Source organism: Canis aureus, chromosome 3 (assembly GCF_053574225.1).
Source record: "Canis aureus isolate CA01 chromosome 3, VMU_Caureus_v.1.0, whole genome shotgun sequence".
NCBI classification, from domain to species: domain Eukaryota; kingdom Metazoa; phylum Chordata; class Mammalia; order Carnivora; family Canidae; genus Canis; species Canis aureus.
In genome coordinates, this window is record NC_135613.1 from 68041208 (window position 1) to 68058541 (window position 17334).

Here is a 17334-nt window from a genome sequence, read left to right on the forward strand (position 1 = left end):
GCTCCGGGCCGCTAGGGGGCGGGGCCGGCCGAGAAGGGGCGGGGCCCCGGTGGGCAGGGTCTGGCTCGCGTCGGCTGGCGGTGGGCGGGGCCAGGCCGAGCCGGCCTCCGCGTCACCATGGCAGCGGGGACGCAGCCGCGATGCTGTAGCCGGAGGAGGCCGTGCTCAGAAGGGCTGGGGACCGAGATGCTGAACCAGACGCACGGATGATTTAAGAAGTAGGTGCTGAAAAGTGGGTGAGGGGGGGTGAGGGGAGGGGGGGCATGCCTGGGAAATAGAATTACTCCTGGTCGAGCGTCCAGATCAGAAGTAGGTACCCTCGGAGGGGTTAAAAGGGGGGGGGGGGGCGGCCAGAAAGAAGGAGGCGGAAGTTTCAGGTTCTGAGCCGGCTCTGAGTCTTTCAGGTTCTTAGGGTGCAGTTCCTGAATCAGACTTTCTCGGAGCTTGGAGACGAATTTAAGGGCGTGTACCCCTTCAGCCTGTATGCCATCCTCCCCAAATACCGACGCCCTCGATGTATCCCTGAGAGCGATGATTCTTTAAGACCGACATAGTACCGAAAATGGAATCATGGCACAAAATAGTTGGTGGTAATAGTATCGACCTCATAGAAGGTTTGTGAGTATTTAAAACACTTGGAACAGTACATGGCATGTAGTCCAATGTCGCTGCCATTATCAGCATTATCATCATTTTCCCGGCCTGTTCTCTGGCACAGGGTGGATTCGAAAGAAGTGACTAGAAAACTTCCTCCGCCACAAATTGGCAGTGCAACTTCCTCGCGGGTTCACTACTAGCTGGAGCGTCATAGCAAGAACTTGATTTCCAACAGTTATTTACTATGACGGTCAAATAAGATGATGTAGGTGATAACACTTGTAAACTTGAAAGTGCTATGTCAAAATTTCTGCCTTAATATATAAACGCAGACTTTCTAGGTTAAAATGGAATCCCTGAGAATGAATAGAAGTGCATGCCAGAAGCAGAGCTCCCAGTATTTGTCTTGATTGTCTTCAGAATTCTTAACTGTGAAACAACAACAAAAACAAAAGCAACAACAACAAAAGAATTCTTAACTGTGGTCATTAACTGATAATCTTAGGGAGAAGGGAAAAATGCATCCTTGGTGACTGATAGGGAAGCATTGCTCTTTACTTCATTACTATTCAGCGTTAAGTGGCTAGTTTTTAAAATATCATTAGGACAGTTCTGTTGTGATTACATTACCTTTGGCTGGATTTCCCCACCAACTGGGGTCCCATTTCTGAAACTTCTAGATGACATAAGTTGGTAGATTTGAGGCAGGGTCCTGACCCTACTAGGTTGGTTTAGCTTGGGAACTTTTTTCCTGTCCTGAATTCTTGTACATTCTCCCTCTTCCTATTTTAAGGTGGCTGTGATCCGGCTTTTCTAGGGACTCTGAAGATGGGGACTCAAGTGGTTAGGAGACTCTGTAACACCTTGCTGCCAGCAGAGCCCTCTGTAAGTTTCTGGTATACTGTTAAAAGAAGTGTGATGACATTAATGGAATTTTAGGACATTTCCACAACTGGGGATTTCTCCAACAGGACTCAGATCCTGGAACAAAACTGTCATATATTTGCTTTCTTTTCTTGCTTCCCCTTTTAGTGGAAATGGTAGCTGCTTTGATTCATTATTAAAATCAGGGAGATGTTGAAAAATTATAGCAATTAATCAGAATATATGCTGTTTAAAAGATTTAAATAATAATTGTTATAGAAATAATTCATGTTAATTATAGAGCATTTGGGAAATACTGTAAACCATTATTTTAAAAAAACATAATGCTCCCTTCCAGAAGCAATCACTGTTATTATTTTAGAATGTAGTATTTTCTTCTAGTCTTCCCCCCACGGAGAGAGATCCCTTGCACAAATGGGGGAGGGGCAGACAGAGAGGGAAAGGGACAGGGAGACTCTGCTGACCATGGAGCCCCACATGGGGCTCGATCTCATGAGATCATGACCTGAGCCAAAATCAAGAGGTGGATGCTTAATCCAACTAAGCCACCTAGGCACCCCTAAAACAAACATTTGAACAGTTAAATTTAATATTTACAAACATTAAGAAAAGCAAGAGTCAAAGGGTCCCTGGGTGGCTCAGTTATGAAGTATCCAACTCTTGATTTTGACTCAGATCATGATCTCAGGGTTATGATCATGAGCTCTGCATCGGGGCTATATGCTCAGCAGGGAGTCTGCTTCTCTCCCTCTCCCTGCTTATGCTCTCTTTTTTTTTCTCTAATAAATAATAAATAAATCTTTAAAAAATGTTTGTTTTCATATGGTTACAAATGTTTGGTAAACATTATAACGGTTCTAATTTTCTTGACCATTTTTCTGTTTGTTAGACTTTTAGGTTTCCCTCCCCTGTGATAAATTGACTTCCTCATTTAAGACTTTTTTTCCCTTTGGGTTGGGTTCCAGAAGTAGAATCCCTAGGTCAAAGGACATGAACATTTTAGGTAATAACTTAACTTTTAAAGGAAGAATCCTGGTGTCAGATTATACATATATATATTATATACATATATATATCTCTGAAGAATCCTGGTGTCAGATTATACATATATATATTATATACATATATATATCTCTGAAGACATATTATATACATATATATGTCTCTGAAGACATATATATATTATATACATATATATATCTCTGAAGCTGAGAGATAGAAGGGTTCTTGGTAGAAATCTGGCTACCTCCTGCTGTGAAGTCTTAGGTCCTGCAGAAAGATTATTTCATGATAGTGTAGTTAGTAATGCGGAGCCCTAACCTATTATGAATGGCAGTCCAGAGGCATGGGGGCTTGTGTAGTGTTTATACGGTAGAGAAATTCAAGAGTTATTTCCAAAATATCCACCAGATGTCGCTAGTCTTAATATAATTTCTACCCGCAGGCTAATCTGCAGATAATTTTTGAAATGTGAATTTCAAAAATTCATGTAGAATGTATTTGCATATCTGTTTAAGTACAGTTTATATTAAGCACTGGCATCTGGTGATTACTTTGGCAACATCCTACTCTAGTCTCTTATCATTCTGTCTCTTTTTTCCTTTTTCTTCCTACTCAGTCTGTCACTCACCCTGTACACTTTGTCCCCACATACTAATATTGGATTCTTGGTTGTACTAGTCTTTTACTATTCTTTCTTTCAGTCTTGTTTCTTGCTTCTGTGTGTATTTGTGTATTTATGCATAACTCTGCGTTCCTGAGGGTTTTTTTTTTTTTTTTTTTTGCTGAAAGAAAAGGACGTGGCATATAATGACATACAGTGGGCACTCCATATATTTAGTGAATATTTAAAGAAAAAATGCATTGGTGAAGGAAAAGAAAATATAAAAGGATACCAGAAATTATCTATTTATATCTGTTTTGGAAATACACTGAAAGAGACAAAAATTCACACTTCTAAATTAACTAGAATTAGGGGCACTGAGTGGCTCAGCCGATTAAGCAGCTGCCTTTGACTCAGGTCATGATCTTGGGGTCCTGGAATTGAGCCCTGTATCAGCGGGGTGTCTACTTCTCCCTCTGCCCCTGCCCCTGCACGCACACTCTTTCTCGCTGGTCCTCTCTCTCTCAAATACATAAATAAATGGAGAACCTTTAAAAAATAAATAAATATTTAAAAATAAATTAAACTATAATTAAATGTTAAGGAATATAATATGGAACATGCTATGACCTTTGAATTATAAAAAGAAGAATATTCAGTCATTGAGCTAGGATTTATTGAGCATCTACTATGTGCTAGGAAATATTTTTGGTTCTGGAGATAAACCTGTAACTAAACATACAGAATTCCCTGCTCTCATGGACTTTACATTCTGAGCAAGGAGACACTGACAAGCAAACGAACAAGTAAGTACAGAATATACAAGACAGTGATGAATGCTAGGAAGAAAAATAAAAATAAATAAGGCAAAGAGATTTAGGAGTGCCTGGATGAAGGAGTGCTGTCATTTTATTTATTCACTTTTGCTTATTTTTTGTTTTTTAAGTAGGCTTCACACCCAGTGTGGAGCCCAGTGCAGGGTTTGAAGTCAACAACCCCAAGATCAAGACCTGAGCTGAAATCAAAAGTCAGATGCTTAACCAACTGAGTCACCCAGGTGCCCTGGGTATTGTCATTTTAAATAGGGTGATCATGAGAAGGCTGAACAGATAAAGTGATATTTGAGCAGAAACCTGAAAAAAAGAACAGGCATGAACCATGCGTTATCTAGGACATGGGTATTCCAGAAAGATTAAGATAAGATCTACCTTGATTTTAAGAAAACCAAAAGTGGTCAGAGGAGTTTTATGAGGAAGCAGAACTTGAACGAGGCATAGTCAAGATCTGAGTAGTAGAAGGATAGTAATGAAGGCATGGGAGATGAAAATGAGCCCTGGAAATGCGTGAGACAGAGAGGAGCCTGCTAACCTGTGCACCCAACCTGTGCACCAGCAATGTGGGGGAGGGCCTTGAGAGGAATTTATATCTGACAGGAAAAAGGAGTGTTTGAAAACACTTGACCATTTGAGCAGGAAGATGAATGCATTGTCTAAGTAAGATTAAGGGGTGTAGGCTAGCAGAAAAGCCTGGAGACAAAGGGAGCAGATTAAGAGCCAGGACACGTTTGGGGTCTTTGGTGGTAGATGTGAGCCCTTTTGTGTACATTTATGCTGATGTCTCTGAAGATAAATGCAGTTGAAATTGTAGACATATGTTACTGCCAAGAATTTCACTAATGTGTGAAAACAGAAAAAGATTAAGAAATTATTTCAGAGTCATTTAAAATATTTCCATTGACAATTTTAATTATGTTTATTCAGATTGTCTTTCTGCTTCTTTATAGTCATTAATGATTGTGCACAATAGATGTATTAAATTTACATAGTGTGAGGGATGCCTGGGTGGCTCAGTGGTTGAGTGTCTGCCTTTGGCTTAGATTGTGATCCCAGGGTCCTGGAATCAAGTCCCACATAAGGTGCTCTGCATGGAGCCTGCTTCTCCCTCTGTGAATGTCTCTGCCTCTCCCTGTGTGTCTCTCATGAATAAATAAATAAAATCTTTAAAAATAAATAAATAAATAAATAAATAAATAAATTCATTCATGAATGAATAAATAAAATTTATTTATTTATTTTTTAAGATTTTATTTATTTATGCAAGAGAGACATAGAGAGAGAGAGAGAGAGGCAGAGACACAGACAGAGGGAGAAGCAGGCTCCATGCAGGGAGCCTGACATGGGACTCCATCCCAGGTCTCCAGGATCCCACCCCGGACTGAAGGTGGCGCCAAACCGCTGAGCCACCAGGGCTGCCCTAAAATTTAAAAATATATAAGTTTTTTCACCAAATGGCAATTCTGTCTAAGGCTCATAGTCTTACTTAGGCTAGCATATTATTATCTGTATTAATAAAGTGATAAATGAGTTAGCCAGTGATTCCTCCACTCATTTATTTTTTCATTCATTCAACTAAAAACATTTACTGAGTACCTTTTATGTCTCAAGCATCATATAAAAATATTGCATAATGATTAAGAACCTGGACTTTGGCTTTACCACTTAGCAGCTATAAGGTCTGGAGCAAATTACTTATCCTCCAGACCTCTCTTTCTTCATCTGTAAAATGGGGATAATAAAAAACCCATACTGTTTATGATGATTGTGACCATCAAATGAGCTAATGTACATAAGTGCTTAGTATAGGGCTTAGCATATAGTATAAGTTCAATTTTAATATTATTATGGTTGTACATAGATATGTGGGTAGCTTTTAGTCGGTGAGGGAAGCATTTGCCATTATTGTTAAGATAATATTAGGACAGAGGGAGGAGGTCTGGTAAAATTTCAGAAATCAGGCAGCATGGCATAGATATACAGGAAGTGGCTAGCTTGGACCCTCTGCCTGTCCTCCCAGGCAGAGTGAATGACAAGCCAGCAGTGGTGGGAGTGATTCCAGCTACCTGGACCGGCTTGCAGTTTCCCCACCTTCCAGCACTACGGGATGCAGATCATTGCCCTAGTTATTCCTGGTTCTTTTAGCTAACCCACTTACCCTACCAGCTCTTATGCTGATATCACAGCAGAGTGAGATGGGGAAAAGGGAGGGGACAGTAAATGTTAATGCTGTTTAGAGCTAAAACTCTGTTCTTCACATGGGTTACTTGGTAGGGCAGACCATGATAAATACCATGATCACATCTTTGGAGCAAAAAAACCTAGAGATTATATGCTCCAACAGGGATTTGGTGCTTTATCCAAGTGTGAGAGGCAGACTATATGTGAAAATAGTATAATTTTTGGAACAGTTCATTAGTTGTGTGGGGAAGATGGCACAGAATATTATGAAATGGTACTATCTAGATTTAAATGAATTAAAATTGAATGCTATTTAAATTTTCGTCCTGCATTTGCATTAGCCACATTTTAAGTGCTTACTAATAACATGGGGCTAGTGGCCACTGGACTGGATGGCACAGATACAGAACATATCCACCATCACAGAAAACCCTATTGCATACCACTACTGTAGAAAATGTGGTTGATATAATTACAGACTTCTAGGGAACAGAGCAATTGTGGGCCACATGCCCTATAATAAATCTTGTATCTATCTACCACAGTTCCCTCTAATTCCTCCAGCATGCTGTGAGGTGCAGGGCAAACAGCACAGGGCTGACTATCAGAGGCATTTGGTTCAGAACTTAGCTCCTATTGTTTTGTTTTTGTTTGGATTTTTATTTGACAAAGAGGGAGAGAGAGAGAGAGAGAGAGAGAGAGAGAGAGCACAAGCCAGGGGAGAGGTAGAGGGAAAAGGAGAAGCAGACTTCCCACTAAGCAGGGAGCCCTGAGATCCTGACCTGTGCTGAAGGCAGATGCCTAACTGACTGAGCCTCCCAGGTGCCCCAGATCTTAGCTCATATTGATATGCTGAGTGACTGTAAATAGCTCTCCTGGTCTTTATTCCTTCATGTGTGTCAAAAGATTTTTTTTTTTTTTTTAGCTTTAAAATCCAATGGTTTAATGAGTCTTCTCCTGGGAATATTGAGCTCACAGGTCCTTCTTTGATATAGGCCTTGTTCTTTGAGAAATAGTGACCTTTTGGCATATAACTATCAGCAGGACCTCCCTCTGATGTTTCAATACTTTCTCCTTTGTCGAAAGCCTGATGGGCTGGGAACCAATCAGAATCCTCTATCCAGAGATCCACCAGCTGAGTGTTTTGGTTTTGCATCACTATGCATATAGATGTGTTGCATGCAATTTTATGTTGTTTCTCTTTTCAAAGGGCCTTGTTGCATTAACATGGATCAGTGACTCACCTGACGGTATTACACCAAGAACTGTGGTCATGGCAAGTCCCCTTGGCAGCTAAACTCCCCAGCTAGTTGGGAAGGACAGTGGACTTCTGACTTGTGGGCTGATCAGGTTCAGTTTGATGTGGTGTCATGGCTTCTCCCCAGCCTTTGCCAGAATTGAATACACAGCTTCAGTCAGCAGCAGCCACTTAACACCTCTGCTGGCCTTTTGCTCCCTGCTTGCTGTGGTGGGGGTGGGGGAAGGTGGTGGAGGTTTGTCTTTCTCAGAAGTAGCTTTGCATTTAGCAGCTTTAGACATTCAGGCAAGATGTTGCTAGTTCTGGATGCTCAGGTATGGATTTTCTTTCTCTCTAGTGAGCTGAGGAGGCGGTCATTAGGTTGAAAAGAGCTGTTACTGATTTTCTTGCTGAGGTACCAATGTGTATTTGGGGAAGGAATTTGTGCCTTCTGCAAAATCAGAAGTGTAAAGTCCTAGCTCCTCAAACTGCCTTTGTTACTGACCAGCTGTGTATCCTTGGGCAAGGCCCTGACCTCACAGCCTTCCCCTCCATCTGGGATCAGGAGGAGTATGTAACATAATATGGGTTTTCTTTCAGCTTCCAGTTTTCCTATAGAAACAAGAATGTGCATTGAGAGTACAAACGACTAGTATTCCTAAAAATAAATAATCAAGGCTGTGACTTGAATAACTAGAAACAGAGGGGAATAGCTCTCTGGTTCATTTGGGGAAGCTTTTACTGAACTCTTTCAAAAGCTCCAGGACATTTTAATACTATTTATTTCATTTTATTTCTCAAAATTTCATTTAAATTCCAATTGGTTATCATATAGTGTAATATTGGTTTCAGTAGAATTTAGTGATTTATCACTTACATGTATAACACCTAGTGTTCATCATAACCAGTGCCTTCCTTAATACCCATTACCCATTTAGCCCATCCCCCACTCACCTGTAGTGCCTATTTTAATTAAAACCCATTTCAGGGGGCCTGGGTAACTCAGTCCATTGGGCATCTGCTTTTGGCTGGTGTCATGATCCTGGGGACCTGGGATGGAGCCTGTGTCTAGCTCCCTGCCTAGCAGGGAGCCAGCTTCTCCCTCTTCCTCTGCCATTCCCCTCTACTTGTGTTTTCCCTCTCTCTCTCTCTCTCTCAAATAAATACAATCTCAAAAAGAAATAAAACCCATTTCATTCATTAAAAATATGGGCTTTACATTTTAGCAGTAATTTTTTTGTCTTAAACATTTATTTATTTATTTATTTATTTATTTATTTATTTATTTATTTATTGAAAGAGCCCTACAGAGCGGGGTGGGGAAGGTGTAGAGGGAAAGAATCCTGAAGCAGACTCCTCCCTGAGGGGGAAGCCAGAGGGGGGCTCAATCCCAGGACCCTGAGATGGTGACCGTGACCTCAGCTGAAATTAAGAGTCAGCCTCTCAACCAACTGAGCCATCTAGGTGCCACTTTGCAGTTATTTTGAAAAGAAATACGAGTTTTAAAGGTAAAGCTTTGGTGATCCTTGGTTTACCCTTGATCTGTTGTCATCCTGTGATATTTCTTTAGTACTATTTCTATTAAATGTGTTCTGATATCATCTATAACTAAATTTCCACACACACACACACACACACACACACACACACCCCAGTCTGGCTGGTTCTCTCTCTCTCTCTCTCTCTGTTTTTTTCTCTCTGCTCCCCGTCTTTATTTTATTTTTTTAAAGATCTTACTTACTTATTCATGAGAGACACAGAGAGAGAGGCAGAGACACAAGCAGGCTCCATGCAGGGAGCCCGACGTGGGACTCGATCCCAGGTCTCCAGGATCAGGCCCTGGGCCGAAGGTGGCGCTAAACGCTGAGCCACTGGGGCTGCCCTGCTTCCCCGTCTTTAGCCTAACCTTACTCTCCAGGCCTCTTGTGGAAAAAGGTTGCTGTTTTCAGCTCGTCCGGGGAAAAAAAGTTCTGATTCATTTCCTTTCCCACCCATCTTGTGGGGCGTTTGGCTTTAAATCCGCAGAATGGGGACACCTGGGTGGCTCAGTGGTTGGGCCCCTGCCTTAGGCTCCGGTTGTGATCCTGGGATCGGGGATCGAGTCCCGCATCGGGCTCCCTGCGAGGAGTCTGCTTCTCCCTCTGCCTGTGTCTCCGCCTCTCTCTCTGTCTCTGTCTCTCATGAATAAGTAAATAAATCTTAAAAAAAAAAAAAATAAGGGGCGCCCCGGTAGCTCAGCGGTTGAGCATCCGCCTTCGGCTCAGGGCGTGATCCCGCGGTCCCAGGGTTCGAGTCCCGCATACGGCCTCCCTGCATTGAGCCGGCTTCTCCTTCTGCTTCTGTCTCTGCCTCTCTCTATGTATCTCATCTTAAAAATAAAATAAAATAAATAATAAATCTGCAGAATGTGTGTGTGTGTGTGTGTGTGTGTGAGCGTGCAGCGCGCGCTCACGCCGGCAAGCCTGCCTGCAGGCCTGGTGTGTGATTGCAAGCGCATGCACACGCCGGCACGCCGGCCGGTGTGTCAGCGACTGTGTGTGTGTGCGTTCACGTACGTGTGTGTGTGTGTGTGCGCTCACGTGTGTGTGTGTGTGTGTGTGTGTGTGTGTGTGTGTTCGCAGCGCGCGCATAGACCCGCCCGCCCGCCGGCGGCCTGGCGTGTCGGTGCTGCAGTGTAGGCACACAGGCCCGCCCCCAGCCCGGTGCAAGTGTGTTGTACGCATAGTGTGTGTGTGTGCGTGCGCGCTGGGCGCACACACCAGCCCGCCGCGCCCGCGGTGCTCCCCCTGACGCACGCCGGGCCGGGGGCTGCCAGCCAGCGCCCCTCCACCCTTTGCGCGCCCAGCTGTTTCTATAGGAACCGCGACAGTGCCGGGGCCCCTCCGGCAGAGGCCGGGTGCGAGCATGCCCAGTGCAAGGCGCTAGTTTGGCTCGGGTCTAGGTTTCCAGTAAGTGGCCTGCGGGACTCCGGAGAGATCCCACTAAGCTGAGCGGAGAGTCTTTGTGTGCAGAGGAAGGAGGCGGCGGCCTGGCCTGGAGACCCCGCCCGGGGAGCCCCCGGCAGGAACAATGCTAGCCTGCCTGACCCGGGGGAACTTACTGGACGTCCTGCAGGAGGGCTTCAATGAGGTAACCGTCTGCTCCTCCCACTCCCAGCTCCCCTCCCCCAGCGCCTCCCGCCTCGTCTCTGGAAGGGGCTCTCCTGCCCCATCCTCGCGGGGACCCCAGACCCCTTACCCCGCAGAGCCCTGAGAGGCTAAGGTGGTAGGTACCGTACAGACGAGATGGCTAACGGGGAGAAATCAGAAGGGCCGCCTGCCTCCATCTAAGCCGAGCGATGCCCTTCCTTGGTGGCTTACCTGAGCCGAGTAGACAGGACTGCGAACTCAGAGGTCATCTCCTTCCCAAAGAGGTGGGTTGCACCCTCCTCGGGGATTCTCCACCAGAAAATCCCCAGGGAAGCCTCTGCACGCATGGCAAAAGTGCTCATTCTATTTCAGGAGCTAACTGGGTGGGCCAAGTTAGGGGTGAGGTGGAATTGCATTGGTAGAAAGTTTGAGAGAGGGCAGGGTGAGTAGGTGGTCCACTCGAAGTGCCCTCTTCGTGTTTCTGTCTCTTTCCATTTTCTGGGCAGTAGATTTCTTGACCACCAAGGGCATGGTTGGCAGGCAGGACCGTAGAGGAGAGAAGTTGCTTGAGTTTCTGGGCCGAATTCAGGGGAGCCAGCATTTGCTCCCTTCTGTGTGCCAGTGGGGGATGGGACCCTCAATCTGACAGGCAGTATGGGCTAGGGCTGGCTGGGGGTCTTTCTCTTTTCATGGTTTTCTCTCAGAATTCTGTGGTTTCTTCCATTCCCTTCTCTTGGGACCCAGGAAATTCTGGTTTTGGACCCTCCCCTCCTTGTGATTTGCTCCATGTGTCTTCCATTGCTTCCAAGCCCCACCCCTTTGGTTCTCCTGATTCCAGCATCCAGGGAGACCTTTACCAGGAGACCTAGGCTGTTGGTTGTGTCTTTTCATCTTTTCTTCTTTGCTCTTTTTCTTGCCACCTCTTCCTCTCTTCCCTCTATGTCTCTCTTAAATATAAGACTTTCTGAAGATCAGTTTTGAGTTAACACATGAATACATCCTCTTCTTAAATCTGAACATTACAGGCAAGCCTGCGTGCCTTTGGCCACCCCTCCAATCCTGGCCTGTTCCCCAGAGGTGACCCTTCACATGAATTTGTGTGGAAGATTTTCTTTCTCCCACTGCACAGAATACTCTTTTCTCAATTCCTGTTTCTAATTAAGAAGCTCCGCAGCCGACCTGTCTCAGAACCTTCCCAGCCTGCTCCCTGTGCCCCAGCCTTGTTCCAGACAGAGGAAAACTGCAGAAATGCTGTCCCCACCTAATCAACGGAGTCAGAATTTTCCTTTTGCGGAGGGATGTCACAACCTTGAGTCCAGGGTGGAGCTTGCATGCTGCCCGCACTGCGGGGCTCCTTGTTTTGCATCCATCCTCCCTGAACACACACGGACCGCACCGCACTGTTAAGGGCTACAGTCTGAGAAATGAAACACAGCCGAGCTGGGAAGCCGCCTTTTTGAGTGTTACCGGTATTCCTGATTCCTCTCCTCTCACTCGGGCCTCTGGGCCTCCCCTGATCCCAGGCTTCGTACTGTCTGACTCATCCACCAATTGTGGCAGAAGCTCCTTGGGTCCTTCTGTAGCCTCCCTCCCTTTTAACTCAGCCCCCCCACCCCCATGTCAGGTCCCAGTGTTTTGTTAGGCGGGGGAATCCAGTACAGTCAGCCCTAGCCTTTGGCTTCTGCTCCATTTCACTTCTAGACCTTTCAGCTGAAGAGCCAAAAGGCTTGGCTGTCTTTTCCATGCTTTACTGCTTCCATAAATATCCCCTGATCTCCCATTCCGGTAAGACATAAAGGGAAAGGATAGTGGGAGAGTTTTGTTTGTGGTGGTAACACAGTCTCTTCATCAAAATGACACACGGTAATTTATAATGAGCTCATCTAGAGTAATGCAGTAATGCCCCCTGTCCCTCTCTGATGTTTGATTTTTTTTCTGCCCATCCTTTCTGCTTCCCTCCATCGCCTTCATGGGCTTACATACAATCCATTCTTTCTATTTGTAAATTGGAACTCTGATAGCCAATAGGTACTTCTGGTTTCTCTGAGATATTGACATCATCTAAATACTACTTACAGTTAATATGTTAAATCCCAGTGGCCCCTGAGAGTTTAAATAATCCTTTCACATACATAATAAATTATATTGAATAATTCTTTTCACATAGAGTATCATGCCTAGTGCTACTGATTATACTGCTATGATTTGTTATTTCAGATTTGATGGAGCCCTGATTGATTTATTCCAGCTTCTAGGGTTGCTTGATAGATCTAGTAATATTCTCTCTCTTTTGTTAGAGTCATGTGATAAGGATGTAGCTGGTGTCAGAATACACTTTGATTCCTCTGAGAAGCTCTTCCTACTGAGGCTAAGAATACCACACATGTGTCCAATCATCTCTGGGGAATGATCCAAGCATATCTGAAGCCATTCTTCATCACCCAGATGCTTTATAGATCTGTGTGGTTAGGGCTGTGACCTCATTCTGTGTGGCAGAGAAAACTGCCACAGGAAATGAAGCAATGGCCCTAATTGGTTAATTATAAGGGAACTCTGAAACAGGGAGAAACCCTACGGTCTGAATCAAGGCTTCCCTCTACCCATTGGAGGCCTTGTTCTTAGTCCTTTCACCGTTCTGCATAACTATGCATGAAAATTTTCTTCTGCCACATTCCCTGGATAAAGCCCTGGCTTCAACACACCTGACAAATTACCCACAGAATTGATCTATGTTATTGTTATCAATACAATCCCTTTTATTGACATGGTGAATCTGCATTTTGAATTATCCACAAATTTTGGCTACTGCCACATTCTGTAGCCTACCCTGGCTGTCGTCCCCTGTTTCCTGTGCTCTGGGCTTGGCCAGGCTATCTACAGTTCACATTTTCCCCTTTCTGCATGTGCCTTAAAGCTGTTTATTTATTTTCTCTGCTACTGGGTATTGATGCTGCCATATGAACATTGTCTTTGGGTGATGTGCCAACATGCACTTCTGCAGGTGTTTTTCTAGGGGGCTGAACTTTCTTTAAAAAAGATTTTGGTGATTGTGTTGGAAGGTTTTGATAGATCTCAGACTTTAATATGGTTTGGCCAATAAACATTTGTTCATTCAGTTATTTAGTTCATTTTTTGGGTGAGGGGATGGATAAAATATTTGAAACACACCTGGTTCCTGCTCCCAAGGATTTTGTGGGTGTTCTGGAAAAAAACCCATAATAGGATGTTTAATGTGGTAAGCATCCTAAAAGAGAGGTAATGTTCATGGGAGATTCATAGGGATATCTTCTATTTAATGATATGAAAAGCACCAAATACTTACCAACCAAGCTACTCACTGAGGCCAAACCTTTTTTCCTGCTAGTGGGGTATAAACATGCATGGAATCACTCACTCAACGGACCTTCACTGAACGACTGTGTTTACCAGACACCATGCCAGGCTCTAGAAATAGCTATCAAATAACATAGAGTTCCCTAGTGGAGCTCACAAGTCATGAAAATAAAATAAATGTTCACAGTATGAAACTTGGGGTAAATTGTGGCAATACAGAAATCTTGTTTGTCAGGCAAACCTGAGCTTGGCTGTGGTGTAAACTGCCTGAGGGACTGAAAGTTATGGGAAGGATTTATGAAAATGTTGGTCAACAGGAAGGGAGTTGTCTAGGCCTTCATTTTTGAAACGTTCAACCTGGAGGACTTTCCCTACCTCTTTCCCTCCAAGCAGAGTAGTAGAAACTCAGATCCCACACGGAGATTCACCCGCCTGGCCATCCTTGAGAACTACAGAAAGAGCTTTTGTCTGGTGTCATCCCCATAAGGGGGACGTAGGACGTATGAGGAAGAGCATTGGCAGGTGGAGCAGCTGCAGCAAACATCACTCAGTGCCCTATGCCTTCCATGAAGTAGGATTTGCAACATGAGGCAGACCACAGATTTTCAGACATTTCCACAATGAATTCCTCCGTGCTTTGCTTTAGAAATTAAAAGGCCTTTTAGGTCTTTAATGTAACAAAAGCACTATACTCCCTAACCTTTTTTTTTTTTAATTCTGGCTGATTTCTCCTTTCCTCACCCCGGCTCATTGGCTTTGTTCCCACAGGAGTCAATGCCAGCTAAACAGATGCTCCCTGGCAGCAAGCTATCAGACAGCTTTATGTTCCTCATGGTGAGTGATGGGCTGGCCAGGCATGTGGAACAGTGATAGGGCACCGTTTGCCAGGTGCCACTCTCCCAGGCACTTCAGAGAGACCGAGAAGCACCCGAAATGCTTCCTCAGCCATGACTGGCCTTATGTAGGCTGTGGGGACCAAAGTCTCAAAATGACGTTTTACTGAATATATTTCCTTTTGTGTTATCCCCAAACTGGGTCCCACTTAAGTAGTCATGAACATAACCATCAATGGTCAGCTATGGTAAGGGGATAAGGAACCAATCCCAAAGGCCCTATGAGCGGGCTCCATGCTTTGTTTGTAGGATAGGGGACACTCATCTCTAGTGATGTCTCATTCATTCATTCATTCATACACATTTATTGAGCACCTACTTTATAACTGTTCTCCTGAAGGAAGAGAGTATTTGTGGAACTTGTAACTCATAGGAATTTTTACAGTAAGGTTAGGAGATGAAATCTTTCAGAAAGTCTTTAGTTTTTCACTTTGTGGTATATTATCCTTTGACCACCATGCTGAACCCTAATATGAATAGTACTGCCTATACAGGAAGAAGAAATGTGATGATAGTTGCACTTGTGAGCTTTATTTTTTACCTAAGTAGCCACCAGGTTCAATGAATCAGTCGCCTTTCCTGGCTCTGTTAAGGCCTGAAAGAGTTAATAGAAAGGCTATACTGTATCATGTTCTTTTACCGGCAGAATTCAAGCCAATAATAACTCAGGCTTTCCAGACCTCCTGCTTTCCCCTCAGTTTCTCAGCAGCGTCTCCCCACCCCCTCATCTTCTGCTGCTGAAGGGCCTCAGTCCCACACAGGAATCTGGTTTCCCTGTGAAGCAGATTCACTTCCTGAGCCAGATAGGTCTCCTCCTGAACTCTCCAGCACATTGGCAGAGCCCCACTGCCTTTCTTGCTTGCCAGCAGGGAGCCACAGACCTCTCACTTCTGGATGCTTCTGCACTGGAACAGTAGATCACAGACTTTCCCCGGTGAAGCCCAGTAAGTGCTTTTTTGTGACTAAGGGAACAAGTCCCCTGCAGGAAGTTTCTTTGACCTTGAGGCTTAGAGGAGCTAGGAGAGGCTGGGTTTGCAAACTTGTTTGGAAGGAAGGGCAGGCTCCAAAGAGAAACAGAAAGAAAGTTACATTTGGCAGCAAGAGGGGTTTCAAGATAGTGCTTCCTGCATAAGTGAAGATGGTGGATAGAATTGTCTCTACTTGGGACAGTTTTAACTTCTATGTAGGGTTATTTGGAATAACCATTCCATTTGGAGAAAGCTGATGGAGTTCATGGAGTTGCTAAGTGCTCTCCACACCAGCCACTTCCTGCTGTTACCACTATTTGTACAACTTTACAGTCCTTCAGTCTCATCAAGGCAAAATCCTGCCCAGCCAGCTTACACCGATGCTGCATCTACTTTTCTTCTCCCTGATGCCTGGACTCAAAGGACTGTCAAAAAAACCCTGTCTTTCTAGACTTCTGGATTACACAGGCATCTTTCTAGCTTCCCCAGAGCAAGTTAGAGATGTTAATTCTGGATCAAGATTAGTTCTGTGCTGTCACTGACACTGTATGTTTGATTGTCTTGCTAGTTTGGTTGCAAGTGCCAAGAACCCGACTTGAGTTAGCAGAAATAGAAAGTGGAATTTACTGACTCATGGAATCCAAGGAAAAGCTGAAAAATTAAACCATGCAAAGGGAAGATTGGAGCAGAGTCTCCATGAAAATCAAGAACTCAAATACTGGCCAGCTCCCTCCCTCTCCTCTTTGCCAGTTATCTCTGGTTCTTTCTGTGGGTGGCTTTATTCCCTTGTACTCTGTAGGGTTTTCCCCTCTCAGGTGGGCAGCATGGCCTATGGCAACATCTAAGATTTGTATGTTAGAACTTTGTTAAAGAGAGATGGATGGGGGGATGCCTGAGTGACTCAATGGTTGAGCTTCTGCCTTCAGCTCAGGTCATGATCCTAGGGTCCTGGGATCAAGTCTTGCATCAGGCTCCCCGCAGGGAGCCTGCTTCTCCCTCTGCCTATGTCTCTGCCTCTTGCTGTGTGTCTCTCATAAATAAATAAATAAAATCTTAAAGAGAGAAAGAGAGAGAGATGGGTGGGGAGAAGGAGAAGGATTCTCTTCCTGGAGGCCAGATCAAAAATTTCCAGAGACTGGCTGGTCGCAATCAACTCAGCTGGACCAATGAGTTGTGGCCAGTGGAGGGGGTGATATCATAGAAGGCCAGTCCTTGGGCCCACCACCATGTCTGCAGAATGGGGCATGTTTCTCCAGAGGGGAATCACTGTGGCACAGGGATCTACACCAAGAGCTCTTAGCTCTACCACCCCGTGGGTCTGACTTGAACCTATTGGCCATGCTGTGATTCTCCAGCTGTTGTTTTTGAAAACAGACCAGTAACTAGGGGCATGTTCATGATGTATATATTAATATTCCAGATATTTTCATTTTGCCAAACCTATTGGATCTTGTCTTCACTGAACAATTGACTAATAAGGTGATAGTGCTAGAAGTAAACAGAATTCAGTGGGCTTTCTTCGCCCTGCTTCAAGAAGCCTTTAAGTTATTTCATGTGGTTGGGGTAGGGGGTGGGAGGTGGAGAAAAAGAGGGCGAGTGAGCTAGGCTCTGGATCCCCCATGCTAGCCCTAACCAGGAAAGCTCTGCTTTTCTCTATTTTACATATTTGCCTTTCA

The 17334-nt window shown here is 44.5% G+C and overlaps 1 protein-coding gene across 9 annotated transcripts in view; it reads left to right on the top strand.

The window, feature by feature from the left end:
• The first annotated feature begins 75 nt into the window (after window positions 1-75).
• The window catches only part of DIXDC1 (DIX domain containing 1), a 71126-nt gene continuing 53867 nt past the window's right edge, over window positions 76-17334 (top strand). Inside the window, exons 1-3 of one of the 9 annotated variants that reach the window (XM_077893478.1) lie at window positions 76-218; window positions 1391-1482; window positions 14566-14631. In XM_077893478.1, coding sequence (XP_077749604.1) covers window positions 1426-1482; window positions 14566-14631 — 123 coding nt within the window. In that variant the 5' untranslated portion in view covers window positions 76-218; window positions 1391-1425. Of the gene's footprint in view, window positions 219-1390; window positions 1483-10064; window positions 10466-14565; window positions 14632-15493; window positions 15635-17334 lie in introns of those variants that run through there. The other 8 variants (XM_077893481.1, XM_077893486.1, XM_077893483.1 and 5 more) reach the window with 8 other exon arrangements.